Genomic DNA, 16,484 nt, shown 5'->3' on the forward strand with positions numbered 1-16,484 from the left:
ACCAAGACTGCATTTATTTGATCAAAAATGCAGTAAAAACAGTAAAATTGTGAAATATTATTACAGTTTCAAATAACTCCATTTTAATTGATTTAAAATGTAATTCATTCCTGTGATGGCAAGGCTGAATTTTCAGCATCATTACTCCAGTCTTCAGTGTCAAATCATTCTAATATGCTGATTTGGTGTTCAAGAAACATTTATTATGATCAATGTTGAAAACAGTTGTGCTACTTAATATTTTTTGTGGAAACCATAATACACTTTTTTTCAGGATTCTTTGATGCATAGAAAGATCAAAAGAACAGCATTTATTTGAAATAGAAATCCTTTGTAATATCATAAATCAATGTGTCCTTGCTGAATAAAATTATTTATCTAAAAAAAGATTTTTCTATATTTTCAAAGCATGATGTCTCGGCTCTTAATATGTCTAATTAAGCTGCGTATAATGGAAGATTTTTTTTGATATTCCAATTCCAGTACTTACCATGAGTTTGTCGTTCACAAACAAGCTCATAAAAGCATTTATAAAGAAAGTACTGAGAAGACTAAAAATTAGAATGAGAAAGACTGTGGCAAGGATTCTGAGAACCACCAAACCTTTCATAAAACCAGTTACGCAATGACCTTGCTGACTCAAACATACTTTTATGTTGAATTCAGCAAGGCTTTGGAGAGTTTTGAAGGCTATTTCTAATGCTTCATATCTAACTACAAGAGTTTATTCATTTTGAGATCCACAGAAAACGCTAAGGACATGCATTCAAAATGATTTACATCAACATAATGTGTGCTATAATGCAGAACAATACAGGTTTATGGTATATTGTTTTATTTCATGTTCTCAACATGGTCACAGTTATAGTTAAACATCAATAGGGTCTTGTCATCTACTTAAAAACAGAATGCATATTAAAACCATAGTTCTCCTCTCCTCATTTGGTAGTAAAAAAGAAAAGAAAAGAAATGTATGTTTGAGTGGACGCACATGAAAGGCGGTGAGAGTCATGTAACAGTCGGCTTATTAAAGAAGATCCTATGACAAATTCAATAAGTACATTTGGTAGCAGAAGCAGTGTCATGTTAATATGAGTCTCTTTAAGCTGGAAAAGGACTACACCGTCAATGCGATGGCTGAGCGAAAAACAAAAAAGTATAATACAGACTATATACACTTCAAACAAACCCCCAACACTTATACTTTCCCTTTATCATCCATAATAGATTTCTATATGATATGCTTTTTTTTTCTTCTTCTAATTTCTCACATTGGTTTGTGATATATACAGCAACAGGCTTTTTATAGAAAACAAATCAGAAGTGTAATGATCTTTTTAGGGAGTAAACAAATGATACACATGCCGAGATGCAGTGGCACAGAGTAAAATGTAACAGCAAGCCAAGCCAACATCACAAACAAAACAGAAACAAACAATAAAACCAACCAATCGAACAAACAAAAGATGAGAAAGAACATAATAAAAAGAAAGCACATTTCTTCATTTTTTTTAAATAAGCTCACATTTCAACCAGAGGTGCTAGGCATCAGCTGCATGCAAAGCTTTGTGACGTTTTGACTTGACCGTCCAGTACTATACAGTACAAAGCTGAAGCAGCACAATACATTTACAAATACACTGCACTGAAATCCATAAAAAAAACATTCAACACAAAGGTGAAAAAAAACATAAAAAAAAGACTCTTTCTTGACAGCTCTCTGAACTTATGGTCGGTGGTTTAGTCAGAAATGGCTTCGGGTGATGGCATTCGTACACAGAGATGGACTGTCCTAGTCTGATTAATGCTGTACTGTACAAACTACTGGCCTCAGTGCATCTTGGGAACAAGCCAGGTGTTATGAAGTCTGATAATGACATAGACACGGATTTATGCTCTATTATCCGTAAGCTTCTATTACTATACGGACGCGCCCTTGCGGCACTTCATTACGATTAGGCTACCGGCTAATATTTTCTATTTGACGATCAGCGTTTAATTTTTAAGCCCAGATAAACAATAAACTGATGTCTCCTAATTGATTCTATTCTGGTGCGAAACAGGATAAAGAGGTTTTGAATGAAGAGAAGTCTACAGATTTTAATATGTTCATCATTATCATCATCATCATCATCACTCATTTAACAACGGTCAACTGTAACACTGATAATATCTCTGGAAATATGCAATATCTAGAGAATATTTTTGTACAATATACATGCAAGAGTACTTTAGCTGACATTCCTGACTGTAGGTTGCAGGTAAAACAGAGACCAGGGAGAACAAGTTGTCGGTGTGGGCGAGAAACAATATGGGGTCAGACGTATATGATGTTAGAAATGTGATATAACAGAAACAAACAAACCAAACAACTGGTTGAAATTCTGAATTTACAAAACCGAAACATATATATTGCACATGATTAGTTAAAAAAAAAAAGAGAAACAACGCACAGCAAATGTCGCAACTGCTGACACCGGTCTCGTATAAGCTCATTTCAGCCGTGGTTTCTGTACATTAAGTGATTATTTACAAAGACAAGTGCTGTTCAGAAGCTCTGTGCTTGAGTTAAAAGAGCGTCGGAACGCAAAACGAATACATCGAATCACAGCTCCAACACCATTTATCTACTTACAGTACAAAACAAGTCAAAAATTGAACCAAGAAAGGGGATATGTGTGAAAAAACCGTTTCGAGTGAGAACACATCCATCCGACCCACTGCTACATATTAAATGCAGTTTACATTACATTAGATTACATTACATTAGCTGTGTTTCTGAGCAAGTGAAAGGCATTCTCACAGGAGGACAGAAGAATATGTATCAAATCTACTTCATTTCCACACAGAAGAGGGCACACGCTCAGCCTGCTGAGAAAAATCCACATCTCTGCACAAACTAAGCTTTTAAAATATGGGGCGAGAATTCGATCAGCCTGCTTTCCTCCGACACAAACACTACCCCTAATGTTAGACGTCAAAATAGCCTTTTCATTGCACCGGCTTTGCCATAAACATCTTCAAATGTACATTTGTTTCATATTGTTTTATTCATCTCTAAAAAAATAGTTAAAAAAATAAAAGCATGTTGCAGCAGTGGCCGGGACCGATGAGTCGAGGCCGTGGAGGATCCATCAGTGAGCTCCCTTGTTCCGCCCTCCCCCTTCCCAGAGTCCCTGTGATTGGTTTGCGCTACGTAGATCCCAAAGGAGGTGGTGCGAACACAAGCCGGAGATTCCGGGAGAATCTTCCAACTCCAAGGCAACCAATGATTTCCACGTTGTTCAATTGGCCACCTACTGAGTTCAGTATCAGTGAAAATTAGTAACCCCTACGTGGTGAGTACACAGAGAATACTGAGATTTTATCTGAGGCTTCGGACTATTTTTGTTCTAGACCAATAATAACAATAGCTGCTAATAGTATTATTATTATTATTATTATTTTACAAAATACTATATGTACGACATACACAAAGCAAATCTTTTTTCTTTTTTTTTCTGATTAACTCAGTCACTGCTTTTTAATAATTGGCACGTTATAGTCCCCTAACTATATCACAGAAATGTGTGGTCTACAGCTACATTAAATACTGGAACACCACTCGTTTTGACTGACTTAGACAGACTGTTATCTTAAACCGTTGTTCTAGCAAAAACATAGTTTCTGCAAACTAATAAGCAGGCTATTTGTTAATGCATTTAGGTAATTAAGTACAAGAAAACAGTTGCCACGGTCTTTTGCGCATGCTTTTGCTTCACCGCCAGAGTCGAGAAGGTTGAGAGTCTCTAAAATGGAGCCTAAAAGAAGCAGCAGCAGCAGCTTTGTCTGGGGCTCTACAGCTTGAGCAATGACTGGTAAGAACTGATGATTTGAGTTCTAGCCGCCCCAGAAGGCCGGTGCTACACATTGTGGCTCCCTTTCCCAGAGGAAACGGGCGCTGGATGAGTTAAACGTGAGTCAAGGTGCCCTTTTTGTTCATGTCCTGGTAGGTAGCAACAATCCGTCGCAAGTTACAATCTAAACAGAGGCCCAACGGACAGCCCGCCAAAAACGGTCCCATTCCCAAGAGGAAAGAGTTTGCGGAGGGGCTCAAACCACAGTGCTGATGCCGCTGTGTTTGGGCTTGGTGCTGCTGGCCGCCGGAGGAGGAGCCGGAGGCTGGCTGTGGTGGTGAGGTGCATGCTGGGTGTGGGCGGGGTGCGACAGGTCTCGGTGCGTCCCGTGGCCGTGGGGGCCGTGCGAGTGGCTGTGAGAGGAAGAGGGGCCGGGCGTGGGGTGGAACTGGTGGGGCGGGTGTTGAATGTGCGCTGGGGGGTGGTAGTGATGGTGGTGGTGGTACGGAGGGGGGTTCTGCATGTGGCAAAACTGAGCGTGGTGGGGGTGCATCTGGGCTTGGGTCTCAGTGACGGTGACGACGTCGCGGGCCGTGTGGTGCAGGTTGGTAGGGTGCGGGGTGTGAGAGATGAGTGTTGGGTGGGAGGGGTGGGAGGACTGGGCAGCCAGAGAGGGCGACTTGCCCCGCTTGGTGCCGAATATGGAGCCTAGGAGAGAGGAGGAGTTGGGGATGGACTGCTGGCGGGAGGGGCAGTCGCGGCTGGAAGTGGCTCGGCGCCGTATGTGGGGGCTGCTAATGATGGACCCCTGCGGGAGCACGAGGGAGAGAGAAGAATGGAGAAGTTAAAAACGAGATGTGTACAGTTCCATTTATTATATATTTCACATTCTGCATTCAGAATTTGTAAATGTTAGGTTGATTTAAATGTGTAAATTATTAGGGTTGGGAACCAATCCAGTTTTCTATTTAAACAAACAAACAAACAAAAAAAACACCACCAATGATTTTCATGTTAATGGTTCTTGAATGTCCATATCTTTGGACCAGCATAGTCCAGTTCATTAAAAAATGACTCTTGTAAGCCATTTTATTTTTATTAAATCATTAAAAGGACTCACAAATGAGTTCTGGACCCATGAGTTATTGGTTTTAATCAGTCTAATGGCTCGCTCACTGAATAAATCGATTTGATTCTTGAACTGAAGTCATTACTTTTGTAATGTCCAAATCAAGAAGAACCATAAACTGTTACTGTGGCACTAAAATCAGTGGAGTTAGAGACTAGGTGATTATAAAGCAATGAAGCTTTGACATAATAAATTGCACTTTAATTATTAATAAAAAGCATTGACATGTAACAAAAAAGTTGTTGTTTAGTATATTTGTTGGAAAAAAGGGACCAAATGTACTTAATATACAAAAAAAATTGTTTCAATAAAATAATGCAATCAATAAGGAACTGGAACCATCCAGTAGATTCAGAATCAAAAATAAGTGCATTTCAATTCAATTCTTTATGATTCCCATCCCTAGTAATTAAATATGTCACATATTTTAATTCACAGAACTGAAATACACAACCGTTCAAAAGTTTGGGGTCTGTAAGATGTTTTAAATATTTTTGATAGTCTTTTATGCGCATAGAGGCTGCATTTATTTGAACAAAATAAAGTAAAAAACAGTTATTTTGTGAAATATTAAAATACCTGTTTTATATAATTTAAAATGTAATTTATACCTGTGATGGCAAAGCTGAATTTTCAGCATCATTACTCCAGTCTTCAGTGTCACATGATCCTTCAAAAATCATTCTAATATGCTGATTCGAAGCTCAAGAAAATTTTCTTGTAATTATCAAATGTTAAAAACAGCTGTGCTGCTTAATATTTTTGTGGAAACAGTGATTTTTTTTTGGGAGGGGGGGACTCTCTGATTAATAAAAAGTTTGAATGAACAGCATTTATTTGAAATAGGAATATATTGTGACATTATGTCTTTACTGTCACTTTTAATGCATCATACAAGTTTCTTTCAAATTCTTAAAAAAAAAAAAAATTGTACTGACCCCAAACATTTTGAACAGTACTGTAATACAGACCAGAAAGTTAATCCCCAAAATAGTATCACATAAAAGTACTCTAAAAATCATTCCTTTATGTCAAACAAGGACCCAGCACTCAAGCAATGCATCATGATCATCCATCAGCAGTTAATGCATTTATAAAAGACTGAAGCAGATCGCTGAAAGCCATGCATTACATGCAAAAGCTGGAACAGGCAAGATTGAGTTAGTCAGCATTTAGTGATGTTAAAGCGAGCATATGGGCTTTCCTGCATTCTAGGATAGGCTGTCAATCAAACAGGCACACCTACAGACTAAATGGATGGCAAATCCAAATCCAGTCTGTTATAGCATCGATTCCTTTGCTATACTCCCTCGTGTTTATTATGCTTATCTGCACACAGATGGGAAACCATTTCGAGGCATTCCAAGAGGTAAAAGGTGCTTTAGGGCTGGAGAGGAAGAGGTCAAGTGGTTGGAGGTCGGTGAGGAAATGAAGACTTGCACTTTTTGAAGTACTCTAACAGAACACTATTGTTCACTTGCAGCTGCCAAGTGAAACATGCCATCAGGAATCAAATTAAACATTTTACAAAGGAAAAAGACAACGCAGCCCACTGTACGTGACATGGGATGTTTGCATTAGTTGAGTCATGCTGACTAAGTTGGACTGTGGAGATGTTATGATATGTGATGTGAGCCACGGGGGCAGAATTGCCCGTCATTCCACATAAGCTCCACAGGAACAGGCAGCTCATGCATGCAGGGTGGCCTACTTAGTCCAAAAACAACACCACACACATACAGATATGTTGAAACTACTGAGCAAAGAAGCAACCAAAGAGAAAAAGATGGAACAGACCAGAGAAATGAATAAATAAACAAAGCAAAGTTGCAGTTTCAAAACGCAACATTGTCACACAGAATAGCGGCCTGTTGTAGGTTCTTGCATCCTATATCACGGTACTTACTTCCATATTGCTGTCTAGAGATCCTGCACTGCTGCGGCGCCCCCGCTTGCCTGAGCGAGACATGCAATATGATAGATTAGAGCACGCTCGAACAGTCAGATATATAGAGGCGCATGTAGAAGCGTATATATCCTGCCTGCCTACAGGGGCGCTATTGAGACATGAAGCAAGCAGCCGTAGTCTGAAAAGGGAGGGAGGGAGGGTAGAGCCAGGTGGGTCAGGAGCGTTTAAAGGGCCGAAGGATGAGGGTATACTGGTCCTAACATCAAGAAGCATAGTACAGCTACATCTGCAAACTGGGTTTTGATTACTACAAGCAAACTGAAGATTCCTATTAGAGCTGCACGATATACCAAATTAAAATTGATATGCAATGTAATTAAGTAAATATACGTGCTACCGGCTCCAGAGCGGCACTGCTCATCCACATGATACAGAGCTTCACCGGACCACGAGCTGCCCACAATCAAACTGAACTGAATTCAATTGAATGGAATAAAAGCTTGATGGTTTAATGTTTGAAAATGAAAAAAATTAAGATATAAATATTAGTATAAGTATTACAATATATTTCTTATTTTGTTTAATATATTATTTAATAATAATCACAATAATTACTATTTTATACTGAATTGGTCAAAAACAGTGGGAATGTGCCCTGCAAACTTAAAGATATATTTTTAAACAAAGTAAACCCAAGTGAAAAAAAAGATCAACCCCAAAAGAATGGTTCCCACAAAAAAAAAATGTTTTCAGGAGTTAAAAACATTTTCCAGATTTTTAAATAATTTTTATTTTGCAATCTCCAACAAAATCACCCCACTCGTTCTGTCAATGTCAATTTTTTCCAATATCGTGCAGCCATAATCCCTACACTAGATCACAGAAGCAACTGAACAAAAAAAAAAGCAAAAACAGTAAAAAAAAAAAATCATTATCGTTTTTGATGTATGGTCAAATACAAATGTGGCAGCTCAGACTAGCAGTATGAAACAATCGTCAATCTGGAAGAAGTATTGAATGACTGAATGACAATGTTAGCAGAGCTATCAACTTCTACACTCTTAGATTCTTCTTAATCCATTATTATAATATACAAGATACTGCGCACATTTTCAGTGCTGTACAGGATTGCTGGAGTGGGATATTCATAGCTCTTCCAGATATCTCTCAGGTTCTCATGTGTAGTGTCTCCTGTCGTCAGACTCAGCGACCAGCTTGGTCGAGTTCAATTCACACTTACGGAGTGTGACTACGCTGTGAACTGATTGTTCTAACAGAGAAGGCATGTGAGGTCACACTTCACACTATCCATTTTTTTCCAGTGTAGTGACTGCCATGTTTAGGGCTCAAAAGCATCTGCTAAATAGAGTGAGAAGATATCACAGCTCACAAATTGTGTGAAGGTTCAATTATAGAGTGGGAAAAACGAATGTGGAAGATAATATTTGTCAGGATGCTTCTAGCTTCGTTAGCCATGGCGAAGGACATTCATAACAGGGCTGGGTGATATAGGGTTATGTTTTTCATCTAATATTTGTATTTTATTTCAATTGCTGAAAACAATTTTCAGTCATTTTGGTTTTAGTTAACAATAACAACACTGGTAAAAATCTATATAAAATAATCAAAGCATGCTTTCCCAATACTGATTTTCACTAGACAAGGACCATGAAACTAGTCTTTAGAATAACTAATGGTCCAATAAAAACACATTAAACAAGTCAAATTATTCATTTTAAATTGGAAATGAAATCCTGTGAATATTTGATATATCACCCAGCTCTAATTAATAAATAATTGAGGCTACACTAATGGTTGTGGACAAACACCAATTTAGAAGCAAGCATTCAGCGCTCTACTTTGGCAAGAGGCGAAGTATTGTTTGGACAAGACTGCACAAACTAATCAGAGGTTGTGACAGATAAAGCCAGAAGCACATCATGTCACGTGGGTCTGTACACTCACCTGCATCTGAAAGGTCACGCAAGGAGCTGCTGAGGGCACTTCTCTTGAGGCCTTCACCTATGGCGTAGCTGTCATCCAGACTGGTGCGACTCAGATTGCCATTTCCTGTGTCTTTCTTTAGTCCTGAGCTCTGGGAAATGCTGGGACGGACCACACCTTTCTGCTTCTCCAGTTCAGCTGTGAAAAAAACATCAACATCATGTTATTTCACATGTCATTTTACTTCAACGCACCGAACATTAGACGGGGTTTGCAGTTCAAGTTATTTGAAAAAGCACCACATTGTTTAAGGCCCATATGACTTTCTTCTGTGGACCATCCTGGTCACTCTTTCCAACATAATGAAAGTGAATGAGAGCCGCTTACACTCTATTCTGTACTTCTCCATCTCCTGCACCTCTGCGATGGACTCCCGCAGGTCATCTGTGAACTTCTTGCGGTCTTGCGGGTTGGGGGCGTTGAAGTTAATGAGAACTTTAATGTCTGCGCCTGGAAGAGCTGAAGTGAGACGCACTCCATTGGGGTAATCTGAAAAGCAGCAGCGGGAGGGGAATATTTACAGACTGGCGGATCATGTCAGCACTCAGACGTGCCCTTTTCAGAGGGACACGCTAATCGATATTCTCACATTTCACAATCGTGTATGACAGTGATGTTAATCTTGGTAATACATCCTAATCCACAATACTTTTAATTTGTTTTCGATCAAAAGCAAGCATTTCATGACCTTTAACACCTGTTTCTTGTTTTCTTGTGCAGTGAAAAGCCTGGTTTTTACATGACACCCCAGCAATCAAACTGTATGAATAAGGTTAAACATAGTCCAGAAAAGGGCAATATGGGGTCAAAAGGGCTTTGACCCTTCGCTATGGGTACTTACACTGGTTTTCAAACAGAAGCACCTGCATCCCGTAAAGAGAGAAGGACTGCCTGAAGCTGTACGTCACAGAATTCTTCTTCTTCTGGAAAATCTTAGTGACCTGAATCAAAAGCAGTAACATTAGGACTCCATCTGTTCCTAATTATCTTCTCTTCTCTTTGAGCCTCCGGAAAAGCTGAGTAACACTTTCTGACTGTCATGATGTACACTTACTAACCTAGAATTGGGCTAAAAATGTCTTGCTGACCATTACACCATCATAACAACAAGAACATAACAACATAACAAAAGACGCTATGGTGTACAGTAAGACTGTTCGGTCTCATTTTTTCTGTCCTGTTTTGTGTCATGGGCTATGATGTGTGTGCTTTCTTACCACCAAAAGGTCATTGAACAGGAAGATCTCTCTCTGGTGGAGACCCAACTTCTGAGGTTTATTAGGGTCCGGCACTTCAAACAGCCTGCAGTAACATACCAGCCTGCGATGTGGTAGGGACAGCACCTGTATGTGGGGAACAAATATCGATTAGCCCGAACCTGGTCCATAAATGAGATCCTAGACATGTTCAGAATATAATTAATATCAAGTATTGCTGCAATATATAGTACTTATTTATACACTGTACTCTGCAAAGTATGCACATTTTCAAGCAGTATTCTATGCCGTAAGCTCTATAGTATACTGCTTGAAAATGTGCATACTCGAAAATGTGCATACTCAGCAATGCACTCGACTTGACCTGCCATTACCAGTTCCAACATTTTTAACGTGTTTTTCCTGATTTGTTATTTGACCAGACTGTCAAATTATACAAAAACATTTAAATTAGGTCAAAACAAGATCATTTGACCACAATGTAGCATACTACTTTAAAATGTGGAAAATATATATATTTTTATAAAAAATAGCAGATAGTATACATTATATAGAGTAAATCATTCAGTTAGTAACATAAAAATAGATATAATAATTATTTGGTTTAATTTCATAATATATTTTTTATTTTATTATTAAATAATATTTATTTATTTCAAACCTCCAACCTACTACTTTATACTTCAAAAACTGACCAGAAGGAGTGCAAAAACTAAAAACTAAAATAATTAAAAAAAAATTTAAACAAATTTTTTCTAACTATAGTTATCAGATTTAAATTGTTGAATGACATTGATAGAATAAAAAAAAGTGAACATTATACTTACACATCCAAGGCCATGGTGCAGAGACCCAATCTGAAAAGAGGAAAAAATGAGACGGATGAGTAAGAATCATAGTGAGAAGACTGAGGGGAGGCTTGAAGGTCAGAAAGTGGTCTCTCTCTCTCGTTATTAAGACCCCCCTCCGTCTACCTGTCAGATGTGAGCTGTACTGTATGAATGGGGTGAGAAGGGAGGTTAATGTGGAGCCAAACTGCTGCTTCTCGAAACTGTGACAGGAAGTCTCGGCCCATTTTGAGAAACCTAATTACATGTCTTCAGGCAGGGGTCTCAGGCACAGCAGCCTTCTTTCTGAGCTCCACAGGAGATCTCTATTATGTCTTCTCCAAAGATGTGTGGAAGATACACCAGGGAGAAAGCTTTCCTGGCAACTAAGTCATGTGTGCCATTTCCATTACAGCTTAAATGTTAATTATTTCAGCTCTGAAAACCCACAGTGCCTCCAAATTCAACTGTGTGACAGGCATGAAGATGCAACAGCTTCAGTTAGTTTATCCTTGGGAGAGACCAACTCTGTTGGAGGGATGATGTATATTGTACTTATCTTCTGTGGATTAAAGAATACCACTCTCCAGATGTACATCTATCAAGCTAACAGACTTGAGTGAACTCTAGTGGTCTAACAATCTACCTGCTTTTATTTTAAATCAGCAAAGACAAAGACACATTAAATTGATCAAAAGTGACAGTAAAGACTTTTATAAGATTTCTATTTCAAATAAATGCTGTTCTTTAATCAAAGAATCCTGAAAATAATAATATAATGCAATACATTGATAAAAAATACATTTAATTAAACCATTTATTTTATTATTAATCATTCAGCAAAAAAACAACAACAACTTTCATTATGCATCACATTGAACATGTTTCCTCCTCTGAATAATTTCTATGGTTGTAACTCGCTGTACTGCATGAAACGGTGGTTGAGTTCAGAAGAGGTGAACTGTCAGAAGATTTCATCTTTAGATAACTCTGACGGCCTCTGTGGAAAAGCAAATCCCATTTATCACTGCAGAGCATCACGCAACCCTTGCCACATGACTTACATGCATGCACAGACACCACAGTCAGATACCGTGAAGGTCTTGAGATATTAGATCTGTCATAAAGAAGAACATCTTGTAGATAAAGAACCTTCTCAGAGTCTCAATGTCATGTGTCTCTTGAGGATAAAACAGAGGTGACTGACAGAATGATAAAACCTATAGATCTACACTGCATAGAGTGGCGAAAGCATACAAACACACAATAGGTGGGGAAAAGAACATGTTTGACCAAAGGCCTTGGATCATTTCACACCAGTGGACCATGACTGGAATCGATAAAGCGTCATTTCTAGAACCAGGGTCAGTGTAAGTTCACAACATGATGGATAGACATGGACTGCTCCAACAATGAAGGCACTGCAAGTTACTTTGGATAGAAGTGTGGAAGACTAAAGTGACCATGACACTCACCGGCTTCTTGCCAACAATGAGTTTCTCCACCTTCTGCACCTGGGACACGTGGTCTTCGTTTGTCTTAAGCTCTCGTTTCCGGATTCGCTCATAGATGCCCACCAACATCTCTCGAGGGATGTCCTCGCCATCGTCCACCCCTACGCACAGGAAGCGCAAACAAAAGCCCATGGATAATTAGGGCACGTAAAAGATTTACGGAAATTTGAGGAAAGAATTCGAAAAGTAGGTTAAGCACATTTGAAGCACATTGTGAATATATTAACATATCTAGGTTAAAGGTGAATCTCTGTTTGCTTTGCTCCAATTATTATGCAAGGTTGTGACCAGAAAGATGTCGTTGCTATCCCAATGAGGCCATTAATCAGTTTAAAGCACATCTATTAAGCTTAATTTGAGCAGATTTAAGTATTCTCTTTTTTAATATAACAAAAACCTCTAAATGACTTTAAGGGGGAATATATGGATGAAATAGATTCTGTTTGCAGTGTAATGTGAATCTCACCGCGAAGGTTCTTTACAAAGTCCTCCAGTTTCATCTTCCTCTCCGGCTTCACGTTTGGGCTGTACATGTCCGTGTTGAGGAGTATAATGGCAAACGCCAGGATGAAGATGGTATCTGGGTTCCTAAACTGACGCACCACCCCCGGGTTGCAGATGCAGTAGCGCTGACTGAATGGAAATAAAAAAAACAACAGCAAATGAACAAAGTGAAACGTTAATATGAGACGCCACTTCCACAGAATCAATAGTTGCTCTGGTGAGTAATTGGTTCTGGATGCACTAGCATGACAAGAGAATGGTAAAACTGCCACCGTGGTAAAGAGCTATGTTCTCTTGGATAACTCTTGAATGGACTTTAAACAGTTCATTCGGAAAGAATATGTCTGGCTGAAAGGGTTTAGCTATAACAATATTTTTTGAAGGTCTGAGGGTGGTGAATAGGCAACCGCTGGAGTGCTCAAATGACAGACAGCCCTTGAGATCCGATCGAACAATGTTCTCTGAGGGCTGGGGGAGTGTATAATGCTTTTGTGTTGGTGCAATCTAATGAATGCCAAGAAAACAAACTATCCTAGCGACTTACTGGATATAAACAAAATTTTACTTTAAAGCGATTTTCATTTAGTAATCACCAAGCTTCTCTTAAAGGGACAGTTCACACAAAAATTAAAATTCTCTTATTATTTATTCAACCAGATGTCAGTCCAAAAACCCATATGACATGTCAATTTGGAGCACAAAAGGCAAATTTTAGGTGAATATCCTGTCCACTCTTTTCAATAAAATGAACATTAACATTAACGCTGAGGTTGTCCAGCTCAAAAAATGTCAAACAAGCCTCATTAAAGTATCATAAAAGTAGTTCATATGACTCATGAGCTATATTCCAAATCTCATGAAGCAATATTGTAGTTTTGTAGAGGAGCAGACCGACATTTGTGTCGTTATCCAATGAAAATCTTGATTTCCACACTATCTCTTTGGGATTCTTTACAAAATATTATTCTGATTATAAATCATTGGATCTTTTTAATAGATCATTTGAGCCAGTTCACAGAACAGGTCTGAATGAGCCATTCACAAATCAGACGGATCTAATTATACCATTTTAGAATGACATGAGTGTTTTTATTTTTGGGTGAACTATCCCTTTAATTATGTTTTTTTTTGTTTGTTTCACATTAAAGAATCAATTGAATTGTTTTTCACCTGAAGGCTTCAATGAGTCGCTCGACCTTCTGTGCCTCTCCCTGCACCCGGATATGCGCCTGGAATTTTCTCAAGGCTTCATCCAGCTCCATTCCAGAGAAATCCATCTCATCTACCACACAGCTGGAAAAAAGATAATGAACAGAGTATTCAAAGAACTGCCGCATTCTTTCCTGCACTACAGTATATTCGTGATGGTGTATTCAATAATGGTTTGGAAATCTTCTAGACAAAATTACATTCTACTCCATGCATTTTATCACGGCAAACATAAAGATATTTTAAACTGAGAGTGGTCATTGCTTTTAGTCAAATTTAGTCTTTCAGATAAAAGCAAGTTCTATCAGTCTCTAAATCACAACCGTGGGGCATACAAAGCAAACTGAGGGACATTTTGCTCCAGGGATACTCAGAGTGCATTTAATCTGACATGTCAAGATTTACTGATTTTAAGGAAGTGCCTTTAAAAAAAGAGCTGTCAGATGGAGCTGAACACAGACTGCATGGCTTTATCTGTCCCCATTATCTTGACTGTTCCTTTCAGACACATGGTGCCTGAAAAGTACGAACCCAGACACCTCAGTCAATATATACAGTATAAAGCAGTGTAACAGTCCATATATCATCCTCTCTCACATTTTAATCCCAACAAAGGTCTGGCTGGAATAATCGTTTGTCATATGCTCCCTAATTTCACGGTGACACTAACAATAACAGCAAATGGTTGTGGTTTTGAACCAGTTTCAAAGACAATAGAATGTGATGTTTTCCACCTTTGATCCTAAATTCACTCATTTTGAAAAAGAGGACGCTTAATGGTTGTGGGTAATATACAATTGCAAAAGAACCAGTTTATGAGACAATGGACTATGATGTTTTCCACCTTTGATACTCCATGCGCTCAAAGCCACAAGAGCTTGGAAGGCTTACACATGGTGGTCAGTTTGTCCCAGGAGGGAACACAAATTCATACAGGCTCCAGTGATATTGGCTTTAACTAGTTCATTCTTATGTAGCAAGGATAGTGAAGGATAGTGAAAAGCAAAATTACAAAGGAGCATCGTAAAATTAAAGATTATCATGATGGAGAATTTTGTTTTGTTTTCTTTGTGTTTTTCTTTCTTTGGAGAATTTGTGTTTTATTTTTTGTGCATTTAGGTCAAATATGGTTTACTTGGAGCACAGACTGAATAAATTAAACAGAGATGAAAAACAGGCTGATTGTAAATTATTTATATTTTAGCTGAAATAATGTGCAGAGACAACTAATTGTAAATAACATGCACAAAACAAAACAAAATGTGTTATGCGCGTGGACATGGCTGCATATTATATTTGAAATAACTTGGTTTTGTAGTATATCTCACTTTTTGGATGATTGTTTTTTTAATACAATACACCCAATTAACCCAGTTAAATTTTCTGAACATACTCAAGAACATCTCTGTTGAACTGTTTCTGCCGGTTGCCCAGGAACTCGCCAATCATCTGTCGACTTAGCCCTTTTCTCTGTAACAGGAAATGGGCAACTCCCACAGGTGTGTCTGGGACAAATCCTCGCTCAATCAGGTATTGGATGCCTTTTTCAGGTTTCCTAGAGACAATAAAAGAAGATCAAGAGTTTGAACAGTGCATTTACTGGTCCCAATGCGTGACTAAGCAGCTCTCAGATCAAGTATGTTCTTGTGACTGAACCATTACCACACAAGATTAAAAGGAAAGTAACGGCCCAGTGCAAAGACAGACAAATCCACAATCATCTAAGATTAGAGGCCCCTTTAAAGCAAAGCTTTAAATGAACAAACACACACACATACTGGCATATAAACATGCACAGTCCAGCAGTTTCAATCAAGCACCTTAATCTGTTCAATAAAAAAAATGAAATCTGATTTGAAATACCTCATGATTGCAAAATAAATGATCAACCCCTACACTTTTGTAAGCTTAAAAAAAAACACATCTCTTTGTCTTAAGTACACAGAGTAAGATGGTAAACTGTGGTTATGAGGACAGTGTGCTTTCCTTGATCAGCAATGCTCTCATCATGGTTCTAATTGCTTGATCACTAATCAAATTTAGAGCACTGAGTGGCAATCAAACAGACAGCACCACATGCATGCACACAGACACGTACTGAATAAATAAAAGTGCCAAAATTATAATGAATGTCTGGAAAACACATGACTACTGTGCATTGTGTGCTTGGTTTAGATGATAATTAAAAAAACACAGCTATTAACACAGCTCCGATTGGTGATAATGAAAATCATTACTCAATACAGCTGAAACATGACACTCCAAACCAAAGTATGTAAGCAGTGTGGGAATGAGGAGCATCATTTTTGCCTATAGTGAGGTGAGGTCCTGTAGC

At 38.4% G+C, this 16,484-nt stretch overlaps 1 protein-coding gene across 15 annotated transcripts in view; it reads right to left on the reverse strand.

The window, feature by feature from the left end:
* Positions 1 to 3,500: 3,500 nt before the first annotated feature.
* The window catches only part of iqsec1b (IQ motif and Sec7 domain ArfGEF 1b), a 169,645-nt gene continuing 156,661 nt past the window's right edge, over positions 3,501 to 16,484 (reverse strand). For 9 of the 15 annotated variants that reach the window (XM_079858212.1, XM_079858219.1, XM_079858220.1 and 6 more), the window contains 11 exons: positions 15,543 to 15,704; positions 14,111 to 14,233; positions 12,903 to 13,069; positions 12,398 to 12,537; positions 10,923 to 10,952; positions 10,096 to 10,221; positions 9,720 to 9,819; positions 9,206 to 9,367; positions 8,840 to 9,016; positions 6,872 to 6,921; positions 3,501 to 4,644 (listed from right to left, as the gene is read on the reverse strand). In XM_079858212.1, coding sequence (XP_079714338.1) covers positions 4,093 to 4,644; positions 6,872 to 6,921; positions 8,840 to 9,016; positions 9,206 to 9,367; positions 9,720 to 9,819; positions 10,096 to 10,221; positions 10,923 to 10,952; positions 12,398 to 12,537; positions 12,903 to 13,069; positions 14,111 to 14,233; positions 15,543 to 15,704 — 1,789 coding nt within the window. In that variant the 3' untranslated portion in view covers positions 3,501 to 4,092. The remainder of the gene's footprint in view (positions 4,645 to 6,871; positions 6,922 to 8,839; positions 9,017 to 9,205; positions 9,368 to 9,719; positions 9,820 to 10,095; positions 10,222 to 10,922; positions 10,953 to 12,397; positions 12,538 to 12,902; positions 13,070 to 14,110; positions 14,234 to 15,542; positions 15,705 to 16,484) is intronic. The other 6 variants (XM_079858224.1, XM_079858225.1, XM_079858216.1 and 3 more) reach the window with 1 other exon arrangement.

The sequence above is a fragment of the Squalius cephalus genome (assembly GCF_949319135.1).
Source record: "Squalius cephalus genome assembly, chromosome: 22".
Classification (NCBI taxonomy): domain Eukaryota; kingdom Metazoa; phylum Chordata; class Actinopteri; order Cypriniformes; family Leuciscidae; genus Squalius; species Squalius cephalus.